The sequence below is a fragment of the Emiliania huxleyi genome (genome assembly GCF_000372725.1).
Source record: "Emiliania huxleyi CCMP1516 unplaced genomic scaffold EMIHUscaffold_108, whole genome shotgun sequence".
NCBI lineage: Eukaryota > Haptophyta > Isochrysidales > Noelaerhabdaceae > Emiliania > Emiliania huxleyi.
Genome location: NW_005201912.1, coordinates 402,424 through 421,369, shown reverse-complemented (window position 1 = coordinate 421,369; position 18,946 = coordinate 402,424). Strand labels below are relative to the sequence as shown.

General features: G+C 64.8%; 6 protein-coding genes across 6 annotated transcripts; 2 read left to right on the top strand and 4 right to left on the bottom strand.

Annotated features, from left to right (window-relative positions):
* Positions 1–3,823: 3,823 nt before the first annotated feature.
* EMIHUDRAFT_439805 (hypothetical protein) lies at positions 3,824–7,383 on the top strand. The gene is made up of 12 exons (XM_005792399.1): positions 3,824–4,303; positions 4,523–4,573; positions 4,744–4,827; positions 4,998–5,027; positions 5,096–5,228; positions 5,302–5,360; positions 5,559–5,603; positions 6,211–6,299; positions 6,394–6,486; positions 6,653–6,676; positions 6,748–6,798; positions 6,969–7,383. The coding sequence occupies exons 1-12, from the start codon at positions 3,878–3,880 to the stop codon at positions 7,222–7,224; spliced, it is 1,341 nt and encodes a 446-aa protein (XP_005792456.1). The 5' UTR covers positions 3,824–3,877; the 3' UTR covers positions 7,225–7,383.
* A 1,775-nt stretch (positions 7,384–9,158) lies between these two features.
* On the bottom strand, positions 9,159–10,975 carry EMIHUDRAFT_423009 (hypothetical protein). The gene is made up of 5 exons (XM_005792398.1): positions 10,489–10,975; positions 10,282–10,421; positions 9,929–10,096; positions 9,558–9,760; positions 9,159–9,478 (listed from the first exon to the last, which is right to left on the bottom strand). Exons 1-5 carry the CDS (start codon positions 10,920–10,922, stop codon positions 9,389–9,391), a joined length of 1,035 nt encoding a protein of 344 aa, XP_005792455.1. The 5' UTR covers positions 10,923–10,975; the 3' UTR covers positions 9,159–9,388.
* Positions 10,976–11,327: 352 nt separating this feature from the next.
* Positions 11,328–11,957, bottom strand: EMIHUDRAFT_223261 (hypothetical protein; the record flags this gene model as incomplete). Its single annotated transcript, XM_005792397.1, has 2 exons — positions 11,328–11,344; positions 11,519–11,957. 2 exons carry the CDS (start codon positions 11,955–11,957, stop codon positions 11,328–11,330), a joined length of 456 nt encoding a protein of 151 aa, XP_005792454.1.
* A 598-nt stretch (positions 11,958–12,555) lies between these two features.
* On the bottom strand, positions 12,556–13,494 carry EMIHUDRAFT_223260 (hypothetical protein; the record flags this gene model as incomplete). The annotated part of the gene is made up of 2 exons (XM_005792396.1): positions 12,556–13,411; positions 13,475–13,494. 2 exons carry the CDS (start codon positions 13,492–13,494, stop codon positions 12,556–12,558), a joined length of 876 nt encoding a protein of 291 aa, XP_005792453.1.
* A 1,118-nt stretch (positions 13,495–14,612) lies between these two features.
* EMIHUDRAFT_361233 (Hypothetical protein) lies at positions 14,613–15,332 on the bottom strand. Its single transcript, XM_005792395.1, has one exon. It carries the CDS (start codon positions 15,314–15,316, stop codon positions 14,756–14,758), a length of 561 nt encoding a protein of 186 aa, XP_005792452.1. The 5' UTR covers positions 15,317–15,332; the 3' UTR covers positions 14,613–14,755.
* A 239-nt stretch (positions 15,333–15,571) lies between these two features.
* On the top strand, positions 15,572–17,670 carry EMIHUDRAFT_223257 (hypothetical protein; the record flags this gene model as incomplete). The annotated part of the gene is made up of 7 exons (XM_005792394.1): positions 15,572–15,628; positions 15,800–15,991; positions 16,055–16,216; positions 16,797–16,862; positions 17,068–17,269; positions 17,427–17,528; positions 17,633–17,670. The coding sequence occupies 7 exons, from the start codon at positions 15,572–15,574 to the stop codon at positions 17,668–17,670; spliced, it is 819 nt and encodes a 272-aa protein (XP_005792451.1).
* Between the last annotated feature and the right edge of the window lie 1,276 nt (positions 17,671–18,946).

Sequence of the window (18,946 nt, the reverse complement as noted above, 5' to 3'; positions counted from 1 at the left end):
TGGTGTCCCCCCAGCAATGACATCCTCGTGGCACGATCTCAGAGGGATGCTCGGCCGAGGCCGAGGCCGCGGGCGTTGGGCCAGGTACCAATTTTGTCGAATTTATTTCAAAATCTGCAGGCGCGGAGCGCCTGCGAAAATTTTGAAGAAATTTGCAGTCGGGTCTGATTTTCATCAAGATCTTTCAAATTTGCGGTGTGGTCTCTGTGGAGTTGGGGGGTGTGGGTAGGTTAGGGTTATTAGGGTTAGAGGGTTAGGGTTAGGGTTAGGGTTAGGGTTAGGGTCAGGGTTAGTCTGGTTGTGTCTGTATATGCCAGCGTTGCAGGGTTCTGCGCTGGGATCTGGCCCCACAGCGCCGACGACTAAGACTCAGCCCCACACGCTGACCTAGGGTTAGGGTTAGGGTTAGGGTTCGGGTTAGGGTTAGGGTTAGGGTTACTCGGCGGGGTCGCAGCTGCCTCTGCGCGTCCTGAGGGAGGAGAGAGAGCGACATCTCTCAGAGGCGCCGTTCACACAAAAAACACAACCACGGACCCAAGACGCACAAGCTCACACAGTCGAGGCGCCGTTCACATAAAACCCCGGCCAAATGACACAGCAACACGGGGTCCCAGGGAAGGCGCCGTTCACGCAACCCAAAAGACCGCGTCGTTCGTGGACCCACCCCACACACACCCCTCTCTCACTCTCTCGCACTCGGTCTGACCGAATGCAGAACCTTTTTCAGAAGCTTGAGGCAGCGAGCTCGAGCGCCGCCGAGCGGCTCGCTCGTCGCTGTGGGGTCGCCCCCCTCACTCGGGGCCCCTCGCACCGCCTGGCCCCCTCCTGTTCGCAGGTGCGGCCTGGTTTCGGCGGCCCGACTCACTTACCTCTGTTCTTGCCTCTGTTCTTGCGCGCCAAGATAGCACTTTGGCGCGCCCCGAACCCTGTCCAAAGCCCAACACGCACTCATATGGAGATCCAGGTTGGCCAAGCCGTCGAGCTTATGGCCGTGGAGAACGCTGGTCTCGACATCACAGGCAAGCGCGGAACGGTGACGGAGATTCAGAGTCACGGACTCGTCAGCGTTTCGATTGATGGCGGTGGCGACGTCAGCGTTTGGCCAGAAAACCTCAAGGTCGTGTCCGGTCCGGCGGCGGCAGCGGCGGCAGCAGCGGCGGCGGCCGGAGCGAGCGCTCAAATCAGAGTCGATGCGGTGCGCAGTCACAGGGCGGCGGCCGCCGCCGCGATCCCCGGATTCGCGCAGATTCTCGCGGATGCGACGGCGACGGCTGGCGGCATTGACGCAGTGGACGGTATGCTCGCTCAGTGCAAGGCGTTTGAAGACCAGTCGCTGGAGATGCACCGCGGTGGATCCTCCGCTGCGGACTGCCTTGCATGGCTGGACGCGAAGCTCCTCTCGATGCAGCTTGAGCCCGACGCCTCGGCCGTGTGGCAGGCGTTCAATAGCATGGTGGAAGACTAGGAGGAAACTCGGCGACGGCGCCAGAGTGCTCACAGGTACGAGAGCGCCGGGTAGAGCCGTACCTCTCTACTCTGAGGTTAGTACCTGCCGATGTTGATGGCGTCGCCGTATGTACGCGTGTGGTTGCCGGCTTGCGGGACCGAGTGGTAGTCACCGAGTGGTAGTCAACAATGCCACCGAGTGGTAGGGGGTGGCTCCGCCCAGTGAAATCTGAAAAGCTACTTATATTATGTAGTGTTTGGATTACGTAGTGGTTGATTACAACGTCGTGAGGAGGGTCACTCACTCACACACACTGTGCTCTCACTGGGGGTGATGTGTGAAACCTGCGCGCGGCGAGCGCCCGCGGCCCGGCCCCAATGTCTCGTGAGGCGTTCTTTTCATTTTTTTCTGCTCGAGTATTGCGCGCCATGCGGTCTCGACATGCGGTCATCGTTCAGCGTCCGGGACGTTGGCCGTTCTGTGCTCGCAAGTCAGTTACGAACGACCTTCGTACGGCATTCATCGGCGCCGGTCTCGGTCCTCTCTCTGGCTCTGTGCCGCGATACACCTCGCCAGGTCCTGGTCGCGCCGCCCCTCCCAAAGCTGCGCCGTTGCCCTCAGAACACAGCTTCGGCCTTAGACGGTTCTCCCCTCGCGCCTGCGCATCTTGGAGCATGCACCTGCACCTGCACCTTCATCACCGCTCACCTTGACACACGGGCTCGAATGAGCCCCCGCATGAATGCATCTATGAGCGTCCCCTCAGCAGCACCCCGTGAGCGTCCCCTCAGCACAGACCTAGCCTCACATTTACTGATTCCGCAGGTGACCCCCGCCTCGCGGCTGTCCTGTGCGCCGTGCGCGATGGCATGCTTCACCGACGCATCCTACCAGCTTACTGGCGACCTGCAAGAAGTCGATCACATCGGGCCACAGTCGACCGAGAAGCTCAACAAGCAAGGAATATACACGACATACCAGCTGCTCGGTCACTTCCTACAGCTCGACCGCAACAAGACGGCCTTCTTGGCGCTGCTCAAAAGTGCAGACACGCCGGGGGCACACCGTGAGGCGGTCGCCGAGGCCGTCTCCAAGCGCGTCGCCGAGGTCGGCATCAAGATCGGCGTCACGTTACCGACGCACGTCGACGGCACGCCTGTCTCCAGCAGGCTCGACGAAGCCAAGGCGAAAAAGATCAAGAATATAAAGTTCAACAACGACCTGCGCCACGACTTCCCAGGCGTCGGCTTCGGCAACGAGTCGGAAACTAAGACGGCGAAGAAGCTTGCGGCTCATGGCATCGAGAACACCAATCGCCTCTTTGGTGAGATGCTACGGCACTTTGACCAGACACAGCCGACGCCCGACAACCTGAGCAAGTTCTGGAAGAGGCTGGGTGAGCTCGGCTGCGCGGACGGCTGGAAGACAACGATCATCAATGCGATGATTGCGAAGCTCGACATCGGCATCGACAACTACGAGACGGAAGAGCCTCGCACCGGGCCGCGGCCGCCCACCAAGTCGCGGCTCGAGGAGCAGCGCGCACTGCATGCGTACGAGGCGTTTTTCGACCTGCCCCACGGCTCCGCAACGCTCGACCAGGTCCAGGCTGGCATCGCAAGCTTTTCCACCGCGGAGTTCTCAGACTGGGCACGGCGCTTCCACGACGACGCGACCGCGCAGCTGCAGCGCAAGGCCGAGGCCGAGGCCGAGGCCGAGGCCCTTAAGGCTGAGGTGCGTGAGGCGACTGCCGAGACCAATGCCCTTAAGGCTGAGGTGCGTGAGGCGACTGCCGAGGCCGAGGCCCTTAAGGCTGAGGTGCGTAAGGGCCGCCGTCTCACAGTCCTCGTCAGCCTCACCTTCGCCTTGCTCGCCTATGTGACGTTGGCAGCAGCAGAGCAGCTCCCAGGCTGGTTTGCCACAGCCTCGATACCGCCGGAGCTCTCAGCCCCTGCGATCACGCTCGTCGTCGTCCTCCATGTCGCCCTCCTCATTGGTGGTGCCACCTGGGCCCTGCGCCTGCGCCTGGGCCCTTCGCCTGGGCTTCTCTGAGACTGCCGACGCTGGTGTGCATTGCAACCCGATGGTCCCATCGAGTCGCTGTCGAGAGAGTTCGAGATCCCAGAGAAGCAGCGAACAACACCTCTCAAGCTCAACACCGGACGGCGCGTGTGTGCGCGGTGAGGGTGTGGCGTGAGTGAGTGTAGAGAGGGGGTAGGGGGGGGGGGGGTCGGTGCGCGCGCTCTCTGGCACACTCTGTAGTTTTGGTTAGTTACGCGTTGTAGATATCGAAGGGAAGAACACACAGGCTCGGACTGACACCAATTAACGATCCCATACCCCGCTGGTCCCGGAAACCCGCTGCTCGCCGAGGTGTTTTGGTGGCCACCACACCGACGGCACTCTTGGTTTGGTTGGTGCGGCCGGCCGATGCTCGTTCGACGCCCGCCTCCTCGCGCCCTGACGGCGTCTCTGCTCCGGCGGGCACAGCGCGGCTACACCGCCGCCGACGTCGAGGTGGCAAGAAAGGCCATCGCAGCACGCCGGCCCCAGCCAGAAGCAACCGACAGCACTCGAGTGCTCTACTCGCCGCGCGTGCGGCGGACCTTTGCCGATATAGTCACCGGCCGCTGGCGCGGCCACCCAATCGACCTCAACCACTCGCACGAGGACTGGGCGCGCCGCGAGTCGTCCGACCGCCACATCCGGCACGTCCTCACCACGTTCCGATCAGCCACATTCCGGCGGCTCCTGTATCCTGACCTGGCTGTGACGACCTCCATCTCGGCCTCGGTCGTGCTGCACAATCTGCTTGTGGCGTGGGAGCACGAGCACACCATGACGGTGGAGTCGATCGAGCGCCAGCCTAGATGCGGCCACACACGCAGCCCTCCTCCATTCCAGAGGACTCGTGCCGCGGCTAGACTCAGTGCACTCTGTGCTCACACTCCACCACTGTGCGCGCAGCCCTCGTGCACCGATGCCATATCTCCCCATATCTCCCCATATCTCGCAGCCCTCGTGCACCGATGCCGCGAGTCGAAGCCTGACGCCTCCTTCCTCCTCCCTCTGCAGGAGCGGCATGGCTTCGACCTGCTGCTGCACCACGAGATGATCACGCTGCCGGTGCAGCTGTTGACGCAAAAACACAACCCCGGACCCAAGACGCACACGCACAGACACCCGAGAAACAGCAACGACAGTCAGAAGTCAGCACCGGGTCCCGGGAACAGACCGTTCACGGTGCTCTCCGTCGCGCCAACGACTGCGTGAGTGCACGATCGGCGTCATTGTAGGTGGAGCCGTTCACCATGCTCTCCGTCGCGCTCGGCCTGGTCCTCTCGGTCCGCACCAACCGCGCCTACGAGCGCTTCATCGAGGCGCCATCCCTCCCCATCTCTCCCCATCTCTCCCCATCCCTCCCCACCTCTCCCCACCTCTCCCCACCCCTCCCCACCCCTCCCCACCTCTCCCCATCCCTCCCCATCCCTCCCATCTCTCCCCATATCTCCCCATATCTCCCATATCTCCCCGTATCTCCCTTTTTTAGGCGCGCGTGCTGCTCGGCTCGATGACCAACGTCCTGCCCTCGGCACCTCGCCTCACCGCCGTGAACCTTCCACGAACCCTCCATGAGCCGTCGCGCAGGTCTGCCGCGACCTCGCCTCTCGCTTCATGGCGCGCGAGGGCGGCGACGCGGAGGCGGAGCAGGCGCGGCGGCACGCTGTCTGCCTGGTCGCTGCGTTCGCGCACACGATGAAGTTCCACCTGACCGTCGACGGCGTCGCGCACTCGAGCCGAGGCAGCAGCGGCGGCGGCGGCGGCCTCTTCATCATTCCTCTCGCTGCGAGCAGGCCTCGCCTTCAACGACACGTGGCAGCGGTCCGGCTCGAGCGAGACGCTGTCCAAGGAGGCGCGCGCGCGCGCGCGCGCACACATCCCCCCCCCCCCCCCACCGCTCACCCACGCGCACTGGGCCTTGCAAGTTGAATGCCGTGCCAGCTCCTGTCGTCTAGACGTGGAGTCGCGAGGGACTAGCCTCGCCCTTGCCCCACCACCACCACTGTGTGTGTGGAGAAGCTTGCCCTATCTAGAGACCGCACCATCTTAGGCGCTGGCGTCCGAGTACCGAGCGGCTCTTGAGCAGGAGATCCTCGTCGCCTTCGCCGGTGCCTTTGACGGGGCGGAGGAGGCATGTCCGGGGCACGTCCACGACATGTCCGAGACATGTCCACAGGCGCCTTTGACGGGGCGGAGGAGGCATGTCCGGGGCACGTCCACGACATGTCCGAGACATGTCCACAGGCGCCTTTGACGGGGCGGAGGAGGCATGTCCGGGGCACGTCCACGACATGTCCGAGACATGTCCACAGGCGCCTTTGACGGGGCGGAGGAGGCATGTCCGGGGCACGTCCACGACATGTCCGAGGCATGTCCACAGGCGCCTTTGACGGGGCGGAGGAGGCATGTCCGGGGCACGTCCACGACATGTCCGAGACATGTCCACAGGCGCCTTTGACGGGGCGGAGGGGCGCGAGGCAGAGGCCGAGGCGGCGCGAGATTACATCGAGGCGCAGTTCGCGACGGACTCGGCAAGTGGCCAATCTACCCATGCCTCTCGGCTCGATCTCGGCTCGATCTCGGCTAGGCGCTCCTCGCCAAGGACGTCGGCAACCGGCCGCTCCACGTGATCCACGAGCTCTGCAAGCTGCTCGCGAGATCGGCAGGCTGGCGAGGACTCTTCTCGGAACCTTCCCGTCTAGGTGATCCACGAGCTCGGCAAGCTCTCGCGCTCCTCCGCCCTCGGCCTGGAGCCGGTCGCCGCCGCGCAGATCGACGACCGGCTGATGAGGCTCTCGGGCTGACTATCTCGGCTGACAATCTCGGCTGCACCTCGGCTGCACCTCGGCTGCACCTCGGCTGCACCTCGGCTGCACCTCGGCTAGGCTCTCGGACATCCTCGGCGGCTGCGAGCGGCTGATGCGGACCCCAATGTACAGCGGCTCCACCACGCACACCTCGCGCTTCCTGTACGTGTGGTGCGCCTCGCGCCCACTCCCCAGATCTCCCAGATCTCCCAGATCTCCCAGATCTCCCCATATCTCCCTCGGTAGGTGCGCCTCGCTCCCGCTCTCCCCATATCTCCCCCATATCTCCCCCATATCTCCCCCATATCTCCCCCATATCTCCCCATATCTCCCGTAGGTGCGCCTCGCTCCCGCTCGTCATGTGCCGCAATTCTCTGGCAGTGCACGCCGCGCCCGTGAACAGCGTCTCTTCACGGCCGCAGCTGTGGACAGGTACCCCGTCGTCGGGCCGTGGGGCACCGTGCCGGTGTGCGCGATGATGACGTACTTCATGCTTGGCATCGAGGCGGAGAGAGCCGAGATGCAGCCGAGATGCAGCCGAACTGCAGCCGAGATGCAGCCGAGATGCAGCGACTTTAGCCTGGCATCGAACGCCGGCGTCCGGGGCGGAGATGCATCTCGGCTAGAGTCCACTCTTGTCTTTTCGCGAGTAGGACGTCGGCGTCCGGACGGAGATGCCGTTCGACCTGCTGCCGCTGTGGCTGTACGTCGACGCGATCGAGGCGAGTTGTGACCAGATACGCAACCACCGCAAGAGCTTCCTCGCGTGAGCTGCGCAGCTGGCCCTTAGTAATGCATGTACAGTCGGGTGCCGCAGCATGGAGACCCCACAAGCGTACTTGTCGGCAGCCTCGTGAAGGCTCTCGGGGTGTACCATACAGAGAGAGAACAGTGATCTCAGTGGAATAGTGCCTGTCTGTGGCGCACGTACGGTGGAGTCGGACCGGCGCGGTCTTGTGTGCTCTACTAACAGTACTAACCGTACACTAATCACTATAAGAGAGAGCATACGAGATACGTGTGAGGTGTGTGCGCTTTGGTAGCCCGGCTTTCAACTTTCAAGTTTCATTCCAGACAGATGTCAGATTGACTCACACCTCTCGAACTCTCGCGGTACGGCTCTCTACCTGTGCACGCTGTAGGAGAGAGAGAGAGAGAGAGAGAGAGAGAGAGAGAGAGAGAGAGAGAGAGAGAGAGAGAGAGAGAGAGAGAGAGAGCGGGAGAGAGAGAGAGAGAGAGAGAGAGAGAGAGAGAGAGAGAGAGAGGTAAGGTAAGGTAAACGTCTCCACACACACAAAGTGGTGGGGCAAGGGGGGGCGACCCTCGCATCTCCACGCCCGGGACACGGGCAGGAGCCCCACGGCATTCAAAGTGCAAGCACCGGCCCGGTGCCGTGGGTGAGCACAACCTGCACCCCACTCCCTCCCTCCCAGACACAGGACCCACACACAACCCCCACAGCGTGGTCGTCTACGTGTTCAGAAACACCAAGCAGCGAGGCGAGGGTGAAGGGGTAAGGGGCTGTGTGGGGCAGAATCTTCATCCGGCTTATCTGTGACTACTCCATCTAGCCTGGGGGGTCGCAGGAGGGGGGGGCAGAGGGTAAGATATGGGTTAGGCCAGCTACAAGTCGGACACCCTCCCCTCCTCGGAGCGGTCGGTGTCCTCGTCGTCGTCCTCGGTCTGCATCGCCTCGCCAGCCTTGAACCTAAACACGGCGTCGGCCGGCGCCGAGGCGCCGGCGGCCGTCATCAGGTGCATGACATATTTGTCGCGGCATGCCGCATCAATCTCTCCGTGCTCGGCCAGCTCGTTCGCGAGCCAGTCCGAGGCGACGGTCGTCGCCACGGTGCCCTGGGGGACCGTGGCGCACACCACGCTAGGGCCGCGCCGATATCCGTCGTCCCTCTCTGGGGGCAGCGAATAGGTGACCCGAGTCTTGGACCCCCGGTGCTGGCGATTTACTGGTATAGCCCCCCAGAACAATCAAACACTCTACGGCCAAAACAATCAAATGATGGTAAGATTTACCACGACTTCTGAGGCAAAAATCTGACAAAAATCGGAAAAATAAAAAAATACCCGGTATTTTCCAGGTATACCCGGATTTTCCCAGGTATACCCGCAAAATACCCGGTATGCCGGTATTTTGCCAATTTGGCTGAATTTGGCCGCAAACCAGCCTCAGACTCGGCTCAGATCCCGACAATTTGATGATTCCACGGAGTTTCGTAATTTACCATACCACTCTCTGCTCATACCATACCACTCCCTAGGAGAATCAAATAAGTGGTAAAAACCACTCATTTCCCAGTAAATCGCCAGCACTGTAGGACCCCGCCTGGCTGCGCGCCCGCGCAGCTGCAGACCGCAGCCCGTCCATCACGTACTCGATGTTCGCGCGTAGCTGCGCGCGCGGGCGCTCCGCGCGCTCGGCCTCGCTCGCGGCCGCGCGCTCGCCAGCCTCCTTCGCCCGGCGCTCCTTCTGCCGGTTCAGAGAGAGAGAGAGAGAGAGAGAGAGAGAGAGAGAGAGAGAGAGAGAGAGAGAGAGAGAGAGAGAGAGAGAGAGAGAGAGAGCTCCAGTGTCCAGCGCGCACAGCGGAGTAAGCAGTAACCAGACGGCGGCGACGGTGGCTAAGGCGGCGGTGAGGGGGTGGTGCTGGAGGGTGGGGCGGGGAGTCGTAGTCGTACGGCGACGGTGCTCGGTGCACGGTCTGGCGGCGCTGCCGCTGCGCGCTGGCGATGGCGGCGGCAGCGATGGCGGTGGTGGCGAGGGTGGCGGCGGCGAGGGCGGCGGTAGCGACGGAGGCGTCTGCCCCCCTCCCAGCGTGCCGAGCGCTTGAGTGTTGAGAGCATCCAAATAATACATGCAAAAATGAACCAGATCCAGCTCTGGCGAGAGCGGAGTGCGGAGAGGGAGTGCGGGCAGATTCCGAGATTGGCCGTGCGCGTGGGGAAGAGGGTACAGCGAGTGGAGGAGGAAGGTAGGAGAGGACACCACCTCGCTCGCAGAGCATTTGAGCGCGGTGCAGCACCGCAAGCACACGCCTTATGCTGGACCACGGTGCGGATTCTACTGCACGCGCGGCGCCGCCGCGAGCTCCGCCGACGCCGCCGTCGCCGCGGTGACGAGCGACGTGGCGTGCTGCGCCGCGGCGGCGGCCTACAGGAAGGCTCCGAGGAGGGCTCAGGGACGGTTCCGTCACGAGCGAGGAAGCGCGCTGCTGCGCCGCGGCGGCGGCCTGCATCGCGCCGAGCTTCTCGAGCAAGCCCTGCCTCCCCTTGACCTCGGCGAAGCAGACCGTCTCGCCGAAACGCGCCTTGAGATGGTCGCGCATGTCGTCGTACACGCCGTCGGCGAGGCCGAACTCGACGGCGCGCGCGCCCCCGTACACAGAGCCGTCGAAGAGCGCCGTGCGGCGATCGGCGCGAGACTTGTAGTCACCTAGTCTCGACACCTCCTCTCTGCCAACCTCGGCTGCGCTCGGGTAAGCTCGACTTGCGCTACGGCGCGCGGCTTGCGGTCGCCCGCGTGGAGGCCTCGCAACCTCCCCTGATCTGGGCTGATCTCGGCTCATCTCCCCTCATCTCGGCTGATCTCGGCTAATCTCGCCCGCGGCTCGGTGGTAGGTTGCCGCCTCGTAGTGCTTCAGCCGCGAGCCACGCGCGGCCTCGACCTTGGCCTTGAAGTCGGCGTGCAGCTCCTCGAGCAGCATCTCCTTCTTCCGGACCTCGACCGGGTCTCGTGCGCGGAGAGGGCTGTCCCCCGCCTTGGAGGTGCCTGCGGCGGTCGACCGCTCCCCGTCGGGGACTGGAGCTGTGCGCGGCGTCTGGGAGACTCTGGGAGGCGCGTCCTGGGGTGCGTCTGGATGGTGGGGGGCGAGTCTGGATGGGGTGGGTTTGAGGTGCGTCTGGATATGTGGGAGATGTCTGGGAGGCGCGTCCGAGAGGTGGCGGCCGGGAGGCCTGCGGTGAGCGTGCGGTCCTCCACGCCCCACTTGCGGAGCAGCTCGACCAGCCCGACCGACGGCGAGACGACGCCGATCGAGCCGACGATGCTCGAGGGGAGGACAAAGATCTCGTCGCACGCGGAGGCGATGTAGTACCTGCAGCGAGGCGGCGCGTCGCTGGATAGCAGACGCCGCCGCGTACTCCGGGAGGCGGCGGCCGCACCCGCCCGACGCACAAACATCGGTTGTGTAGCAGAGCAGCTCGACGTCAGGGTGCTTCTTGCGCAGCTGCTGCAGCCGCGAGTGCAGCAGCGAGGACTGCGCAGGAGAGCCGCCGGGCGAGTTGAGCTCCAGGACAACGCACCGCGGCTCCACCTTGAAGGCCTGCTCCAGAACTGGCTCGAACGCTGAAAGGCTGATGGTCTGCCGCGCCCCGAGCCCGCCCGGCGCCGGCGCCGCGATCTGCCCGGACATCTTCACGACGCACACCAGCGGCGGCTTCTCCTCTTTCTCTGAGCCGCTGCCGCCGCCAGCCTCGCTCAGTTTTCGCTTGAGCTGCGTCATCACGAGCGGGTTGTCGGCGAGGTAGGAGGAGGCGGCGCTGGCGCCGACACCGATCGCGGCTCCCGTCGCGAGGCAGCGGACGCGGGCGAGCATTGTTGTGGGGGCCGGCGAGGGCTCGAGCAAAATACACAACCCCACGCGCGGGCGCTCTAAGCGCGAAGTGGCAAGTGGATGTACGAAAAAAAGAATTTTGTAACCCGAGACTGGCTCGGAGTGGCACTACAAAAGGCACGGCAGAAAGAATTTCGCATCCCGTGGACAGAAGAATCAAACCCCGTAGAGATCTATTATAGAAGAAAGAATTTTACAACAAAACTCTCTCGCACACGCACGATTCACACAACAGGCAAAGCGCGGACGACGGCTTCTAATAGAAGCCGTCGTCCTCACAGAAGCCGTCGTCGGATAGAAGAAAGAATTTTCAAAGCGCGGTTACACTCCAAGTGCTCCAAGTCTCTCGCACAACACTCACACCTGAAATTCAGTGACAATCGACTGTCACGCGGCCACTGGCACTAACGGTTAGGGCGACGGCAAGAGCTACACATCGCCACCAATTCACCCATACGGCTCACTCGTCGCTGTGCCAGGGATTCCGTAGCCCTTGCCGTCGCCCTTGCCCTTGCCCTTGCCCTTGCCCTTGCCCTTGCCCCTGCCCTTGCCCTGGCCCTGGCCCTTGCCGCCGTCACCCTTACCCCTCCCCTTCCCCTTCCCCCCGCCTTTGCCGCTTTCCTCGCTAAAGCGCGCCTTCTTGGCCGCCTGGCAGCCGCCGCAGCGACTTTTCTTGAAGTCGAAGCCCTTTGTCTTGAAAAAAAGCTGCTCGCCGACCGTGAAGATGAAGTCATTCCCGCAGTCTCGACACTGAAGGGTCTCATCCTCGGGATCGGGCGGCAGCACGAAAGTAGCGGCTTTGAAACCGCTGTCGGTGGCGGCGGCTGCCTCGGGCTGCACCGCTGCATCGACGTCGGCCGGAGCCGCGGCGGCCTTGGCGGCCTTGGCGGCTTTTTTTGCGAGCTTCTTCTTCTGCGCCACCTGCTGAGCGCCATATTTGCCTGCCTTGGCCGCCTTCTTGGCCGCCTTCTCCTCCTTTGACAGCTTCTTGATCGTCGAGTCTAGATCAGCCGGCATTTATGCCTATCTCTGGTCGGCGAGAGGCGCGCGAAGGACGCGCCGTGGTCGGCGAGACGCGCGAACGACGGAAAACGGAGGCAGCGTCCGTGGCAGTGTGGTCAGGGAGGCACGTGCGAGGCCAGGCGCGCGAGGAAAAGAATTTGCGAATCCATGTGTGCGCCTTGTGCGTTTGTTTCATAACATCGAAGGCGAGCTCAAAAAGTACAACAAAAGGCGGTCGCGGGTGCCTCTTAGCTCCCCGGTCCTGGGCGTGCGGTTGATGACTGCACTCCAACGTCCAAGAGTGCTCCAAGTGCACAGCACGATTCACGCGACAGACAAGGCGCGGGCGACGGCTTCCTCAGAAGCCGTTCCCCCCACCACGCAGGAGCAGAAACAAAAACATTGTGTGAGTGTTAGAGTTGTTTGGTAATTTGAGGTTCGACTCTCTACTGTCTCTCTCTCTACTGTCTCTCTCTCACTACTCTCTCTCACTCTACTCTCCCTCCCTCTCTCTCTCTCTCTCTCTCCCTCTCTCTCCTCTCTCCCTCTCCCCCACAGCCCCTCTCACATCTCAATGAACAGACTGCGCCATGCAGACCGGCCAGGCAGGCCATCAGGAGAAGCCGCCAAAGTTCACTGGCAGCGGCTTGGGCTCGAAGAGGCGCTGCAGGGACGCCGCCTGCTTCGGGTCGCGCTGCGGCTGAATGAAGCAGATGAGCTTCATCAGCTCGCTTCGCCCCAGGAAATACGCGCGTACCCGCTGGCACATGATGATGATGTGAGCGCGCACGGGTCTTGCACCGCAAAAGTACCACCCTCGAACATACGCGTTGATGCCGAGCAGCGTGCCGCCGTCGTAGAAGGCAGGATACATTCTCAGAAGCCAGCGAAGGGGGACGCCGTTGGTGAACTGAGTATCCATGATATGGTACAGTCCCGCATCGATATCGCCGCTCGCTTCGTCTCGCTCCACCAGAAGCTCAATCAGGAAGACGGCAGCATACCAGCAGAATTCACGGAAGTCGGCCGGGCTCAACGACTTGCATGCAGCGTCGTAGTCGGTGTCGACCAAGCCGACGACGACCAAGCCGGCGTCGGTACGGGTGAAGTAGCGAGGGAGATGGCGCTGGACGACATCGCCGTGCGGCCACGTCTCGGGCCTCGGGTTCTCGCGCACAAACTTTGCGATCCTGTCGTACCCAATCCTTTTGCTCAGCGCGAAGGATGCGCGGCACTTTTTCAGGGCAGCTCGGCGATCCCAGTTGCAGCTCGCGAGCATGCGCAGCAGCCAGCTTTCACGAGCCTTTGGTCCGTCGACTGGCCCGAGGCGGTCGCGCAGCCATGCAAGTGCTACGCCGTGCTGTTTTCTCAGCTCGCTGATCGGGCCTAGCTTCGCCGGTGCAGCAAAGACGACCCACCGTGAGGGGGAATCGTCACCAAACTCGATGACGTTCCGCGCGCCGCGCTGCCTCGCTCGCGCTTCTAGGCGCCCGAGTCCTGTTCTCGTCTGCACGATAGAGATGGCTCAAGACCCAAAGTACACGATCACCATTCAAACGAGGCCAGCACCGACGCGTCTCGTCGCACCTCGCTTGGCCAGACGGTCGGTCAAGGGAGCGATCCGAGCGAGTGTCCGCAGGGCACTGGCTCCAGGCCGTGCCGAAGCCGCAGAGCTTCACGCAAGTGGGACAGATGTACGAGACAACGATGCACAAGGTCGAGTATGTGGCACATTTAAAGAATTTCCTCGCCTTCGAGCTTCCACGCCCATGTTGTGACGGCGGATGGTGGTCGTGGTTGACCCGCTCTACGTCACGCTGTTCGTGGAGGACGCGCGTCCCCTCGCGACGCTTCTCGTCTGATTGCCAAGGGCCATCACCACTCGCGCGGCAAGAACAATAAACGGCTGCTGCCGGAAGCCACCCCCCTCTTCCGGCACGTCGAGCGGCGGCACTAGGCCCCCCGCCAAGAGGCGCGCGACCAAGATCCACACCAAGGAGGGCTTGATGTACTTTGTGGACCGGCTCGGGCCGCTGCCGCACGAGATAGTGCGGACAGAGATGCGCGGGCCGCCCGGCCACACGTACAAGGTCTTGTGCATGAGGCCGGTCGAGCCCACGGGCAAGACCCGCGAGGCTCTGGGCCGCAGCTCGACCGATGCCACCTCCGTCGCCCCGGAGGCGTTTGTCCAGAAGAACGAGCTCGTCTACCTGAGCGAGCGCTTTGGGCAGCTCTGGTGCCTCGCCGCCCGCCCCGGCCCGGCCCCGCCGCCTTGTACCACACGCGCAGCCCACGCGCTTGCCACGTCTCCCGCCAGGTTCGAACGCGCCAAGGAAGACAGCCTCCTGAGGGCGTCGCTCTGCGAGGCGGTGTCTCGCTTCGCTGCGAGCTACGCCAAGCATCCGATTAGCGCAGAGCAAGCTTTCCGCTCGCTCGCCAAGTGTTCGGATGCGACGCCAACCCCGGACGAGTTCTCGGAGCGCGCAAAATTTAGCGTTGCCGTTGGCCGTTGCGGGCACGGAGCCTACCCTGTGGTGAACGAGGCCGCGCGCGGCGCGAGGTGACTCGTGTACACTGTGAAAACTACTGCGTTGTACGAAGCACTGCAACAGAAGAGTACGCAACCCTGGCCTTCGGCACTACATCCTCTCCCTCTCGCCACGCATTTTGGCAAACCATTTGCTATCTCGTAAATTCGCAAAAATATGCCTCAAATCGGTGTGCGCCACGGCCAGAGATCGAGCCGTCCACACGCTTCTTTGCGCGGCCCAGCAGCGCCCTCTGCGCACGAGAGAGTGTCGGTGGCGGCCGACTCACCCCGGGTGCGCGCGCTTTTGCTGCCGGCCGCCGCCACCGCCGGCGTCGGCCGAGTCGTCCGGCACGAGCAGACCGAGCGCTCGCTCGCAGCCGTCGCGCAGCGCCTCGTCGCCGTCGCCGAGCGTGGCGAGGTGCGAAAAGTAGCGGACTGAGGCGACGGCGCGAGGCACGTCGATGCCGAGCAGCCTGCGCGGCTCGACTCCCTCCTCGAGCGAGCCACTCATCGCGTCGAGCACCGCGAGGTAGTTGCTCCGCAGCTGGCCGTCGCGGAAGAGTAGGTATGCGAGCCCTTCGGCGTCGTCGGCGAGCTCGTACACCTGGTTGATGGGCGAGCCGACACGCTCGCCGTTCCGGATGAACGGCGGCGTCGGGAAGATCCACCACGACCAGCAGCCAGCCTTCCTGCCGTCCTTGAGCTCTCGCACAGCCCGGTCGTGGTCGAGGGCCTGCTTGGACGCGAAGCGCTGCATGTCGTGCGGGTCGGCGGCGGCGCGGGTGGGTGAGGCGGGACCGGAGCGCGCAGCGCCGGTGATCCCGCGCAGTGTGGTCTGGCGCATTGGGCGCCGAGTCGTTTGCGGGGCGGAAAAGAGAATTTGCGGCGCCGACAGTATGCACGGTGTCAGGAGACGGAATACGGAGGAGCTGTATAGGTCACGAGAGACCCACACCATCGCTACATCACCACAGCCACCAAGTCGGATACAAGTCGATGACAATGTGCGCGGCAGGACAAACCAAACATGAGTCAAAGAAAGTCCTTGGGGGGCTGGGGGTGGGGCCGCGCAACGATTGTGGGCGACCATCGCTGACCCATGCTCGCCGCACCCGACGACCAGCTTTTGCCCGAAATTGCCACCCTCGAGGGCTACGTCGCCCAGCGCTCGCCCGCCGGCCGGCGCGCGCCTCCGGCCGACTACGTGCTGTGCGACCCCTCCGCCGAGCTGCCGGTCGTCACCCTCGTGCTCGAGCGGCGCGATGCCGGCGGCGGCGGGCCGGCCTGGCGGCGCTGCAAGCTGGTGCTCTGGGGCTTCTGGTGCGAGAAGCTGGCGCCCAGCGTCGCGCTCGGCTGCAAAGTGACCGTCAACGGCGCAGAGGTCGAGCCGGCGCCCGACGCCACCGACCTAGAGAGCCCGTGGCAGCTGTCGCTGCCGCCAAAGGGCGCCTCGCCCTCCGCTCGCGTCGTACTGGTGGGCGAGCAGCGCACCCTCACTCTCGGCGCCACGGGCGCCTTTGTCTCAACCGCCAACGCCGCGCCCGCCGCCGCCGCCGACAGCACTGCTCCGGCTGGCGGACAGGGCGCAAAGCGGCCGCGCCGCGCCACAGGGCAGTACGCCTACTCGAGCGTGGAGCGGTTGCGGCAGGCGTCAGGCTCGGACGGAGGCGACGACTGGCACTGCTTCGGCGTGGTTGTCGAGTACCAGCTGCCGCGCGCGACCAAGGGGACAGACCTGCGTTCGGTGCGGCCGCACGCCTCTGGTAGGAGAGGGAGGCGAAGCACAGTGGGGCCACGTCTGGACACCGGACTCCGAAGAGCCTGCCGCTAGCGGCGGAGAGACGGCAACACTGGATCGACACACAGACACAACCAACAATACACTCGGCCTGCAGGGCTGCCACACCTCCTGAGGGTGGGAAGCGCCTCTTCACAGCCACAGAGCAACGACCACCCAGGACCGCGGTGGCCACTCAGAGGCAAGAGTGTGGGCAGCGCCTCTTCACAGCCGCAAGAGTGTGGGCAGCGCCTCTTCACAGCCGCAAGAGTGTGGGCAGCGCCTCTTCACAGCCGCAAGAGTGTGGGCAGCGCCTCTTCACAGCCGCAAGAGTGTGGGCAGCGCCTCTTCACAGCCGCGCGTGCATGGACAGGTGCTCCACCTCGTCGACGAGTCTTGCGCCTCGGCGGGAGGCCGCCTCGAGCTCGGTACCGTCGAGGGACGCGTCCGGGACGCGTCCACCCACACCCTCCCTAGGCGGCACCGGCGGTACGCAGTGTCCATCCCCCGGACACGTCCCCGACACGTCCCCGACACGTTTCCGTAGGCGGGAGAGTACCTCGCCCTCAACTGCTTCAAAGCACACCCGCACGTGCCCGGCGTCGGCGCCGTCGTGAGGCCGCACACCGCCTCGGCCCCCCCGCCGCCGAGCCACGACATGTCCACGACTCGTCCCTGGCGCGTCCGACAGGCTGCACCGCCTCAAGCCTTCCCCGCCGTACGACGGCGTCCCGCAGGCGCATGCCGTCGGCGCGCCTCGCGGCCCTCGCGGCGGCGCGACACTAGATGCCGGAGACTCTCGCCCCTTGTGCGCGCAGGGCGCAGAGTCGTGCTCGGCTCCGACGGTGGTGCCCGCCCGCGGCGCAGGCGGCGCGACGCTCCGCACGCAGTGGGTCTTTGGCGACGGGGCGTCTCCGTCGGCCAACCGCTCGGCGGAGCACCTCACTTGGTCGGACGCCGATTCGGCGCGAGTTGAGGCGCTCGCGCGCTGGTCGCGCGCCGCGCTCTCAACGCCGGGAGGTGCGTTCGCAGCCTTCCGCCAGCCGGCGCGCTCTCTCGCCGGCGCGAGAGAGCTCGCGTCTACAGCGGCGGCAGGGGGGGGGGCGGGCAGCATGACGGCCGTCGACCTCGAGAAACCTTCCAGGAACCGTCTAGGAGCCGTCTAGGAACCGTCTAGGCAGCATGACGGCCGTCGACCTCCTCGTCCGCATCGCCGCGGTCCCGAGCAGCGCCGCCGAGGCGGCCGCTCTGCCGAGCAAGCACGGCCACGGCGCCGCCGGTGCGCTCGCGAAGCTCCTCCCCGTCGCCGTCGTCGCCGACGCCGCCGGCGCGCCGCGCGCCCCCCTCTACCTCTCTCACGCCATCGCAAAGTCGACGGCACAGGCGCTCGTGCGCCACTCGAGCGAGACATGGGGAGATAGGGGGAGATATGGGGAGATATGGGGAGATATGGGGAGATATGGGCACAGGCGCTCGTGCGCCACTCGAGCGAGACATGGGGAGATATGGGGAGATATGGGGAGATATGGGGAGATATGGGGAGATATGGGCACAGGCGCTCGTGCGCCACTTGAGCGAGCGGCCCTCCGCCATTGCCGCGGCTGGCGGCAGCGCCTTTGCCGGCGCCGACGGCGGAGCAGGAGGCGGCGGCGCGGGGCCGCTGCAGGCGCTGCTGAGCGGAGGCGGCGGCGGCGGCGGAGGCGGCGGCGGCGGCGGCGGCGGCGGCGGCGGCGGCGGCGGCGGCGGCGGCGGCGGCGGCGGCGTGGCGGGTGGGCAGGACGAGTATGCGGGGCGGTGGGTGCGACTCCGGAGCGTGCTGCTGGAGCGGCTGCCCGCGGGCGTCGGCGTGGTGTACACGAGCAGCAGCATGGCGATGCACGTCCCAGACCACCACGCCGAGGTGGCAGGGCTGCGCGCAGCAGTCGCGCCGCCCGCCGCCGCTCCTTCTTCCGCGGCCGCCACTTCCGCTGCCGCCGCTTCCGGCGCCCCGCCGCCCGCCGGTGCCGGTGGTCTCCGCCTTGGGGCGGCAGAGAGCGACGGTGTTGGGGGCGGAGCGGCGGCGGGTGGAGCGGCGGCGGCAGATCTCGCTCCGAGGTGAGCGGGGTAGAGAGGCAGAGAGCAGGAGAGAGGCCTCCGCTTTGGCATCGCCGCCACCCGTGCCTTCGCCCGCCGCCGCAGGCTGAGCACGTCGCTGCTGCTGCCGTCGCTTGAGCTGCTGTCGGTTCGCCAGGCGCAGGACCGTGCCGTCGACTCGGCGCCGGCGCTGCTCCGCGTGCGTGCCAAGGTGGGGCTCGCCTGCTCACGGCACGAAGTGTCTAGGAAGTGTCTAGGAAGTGTCTAGGGGAGTGTCTAGGAAGTGTGCCAAGGTGGGGCTCGCCTGCCCGACGGATGGTCTCGGCTCTCACCTCGGCTCATCTCGGCTCATCTCGGCTCATCTCGGCTCTCGGCCGATGTCGGCCGATGTCGGCGGTAGGTGGTGAGCGCTTTCCCCACGGAGCCCGCCCTCTGGACTGTGCGCGTCGACGCGACGGGCGCGGCGGCGGCGTCTTTGGACGGGCGTGGCGCTGTCCGCCATGAGTACCGGATGGCGCGAGATTAGCCGAGATCAGCCGAGATGCAGCCGAGGGCGAGGCACCGCCGCAACCAGGCCTAGCGATGGCGCCCCGCTGCCTGATACCCCCCCCCCCCCCCCCCAAA

What these genes read in the sequence shown, in the direction of transcription:
- EMIHUDRAFT_423009 (XM_005792398.1), bottom strand. Translation starts at nt 10,922, where the DNA reads ATGCTCGCCCGCGTCCGCTGCCTCGCGACGGGAGCCGCGATCGGTGTC. An exon ending in AACCTACCACCGAGCCGCGG is followed by an intron (nt 9,761 to 9,928) that starts GCGAGATTAGCC and finishes TGTCGAGACTAG; the next exon opens with GTGACTACAAGTCTCGCGCC. An exon ending in AGAAGCTCGGCGCGATGCAG is followed by an intron (nt 9,479 to 9,557) that starts GCCGCCGCCGCG and finishes GCCTTCCTGTAG; the next exon opens with GCCGCCGCCGCGGCGCAGCA.
- EMIHUDRAFT_361233 (XM_005792395.1), bottom strand. Translation starts at nt 15,316, where the DNA reads ATGCGCCAGACCACACTGCGCGGGATCACCGGCGCTGCGCGCTCCGGT.
- EMIHUDRAFT_439805 (XM_005792399.1), top strand. Translation starts at nt 3,878, where the DNA reads ATGCTCGTTCGACGCCCGCCTCCTCGCGCCCTGACGGCGTCTCTGCTC. An exon ending in GTTCCACCTGACCGTCGACG is followed by an intron (nt 5,229 to 5,301) that starts GCGTCGCGCACT and finishes CGCTGCGAGCAG; the next exon opens with GCCTCGCCTTCAACGACACG. An exon ending in GCGAGACGCTGTCCAAGGAG is followed by an intron (nt 5,361 to 5,558) that starts GCGCGCGCGCGC and finishes GCACCATCTTAG; the next exon opens with GCGCTGGCGTCCGAGTACCG.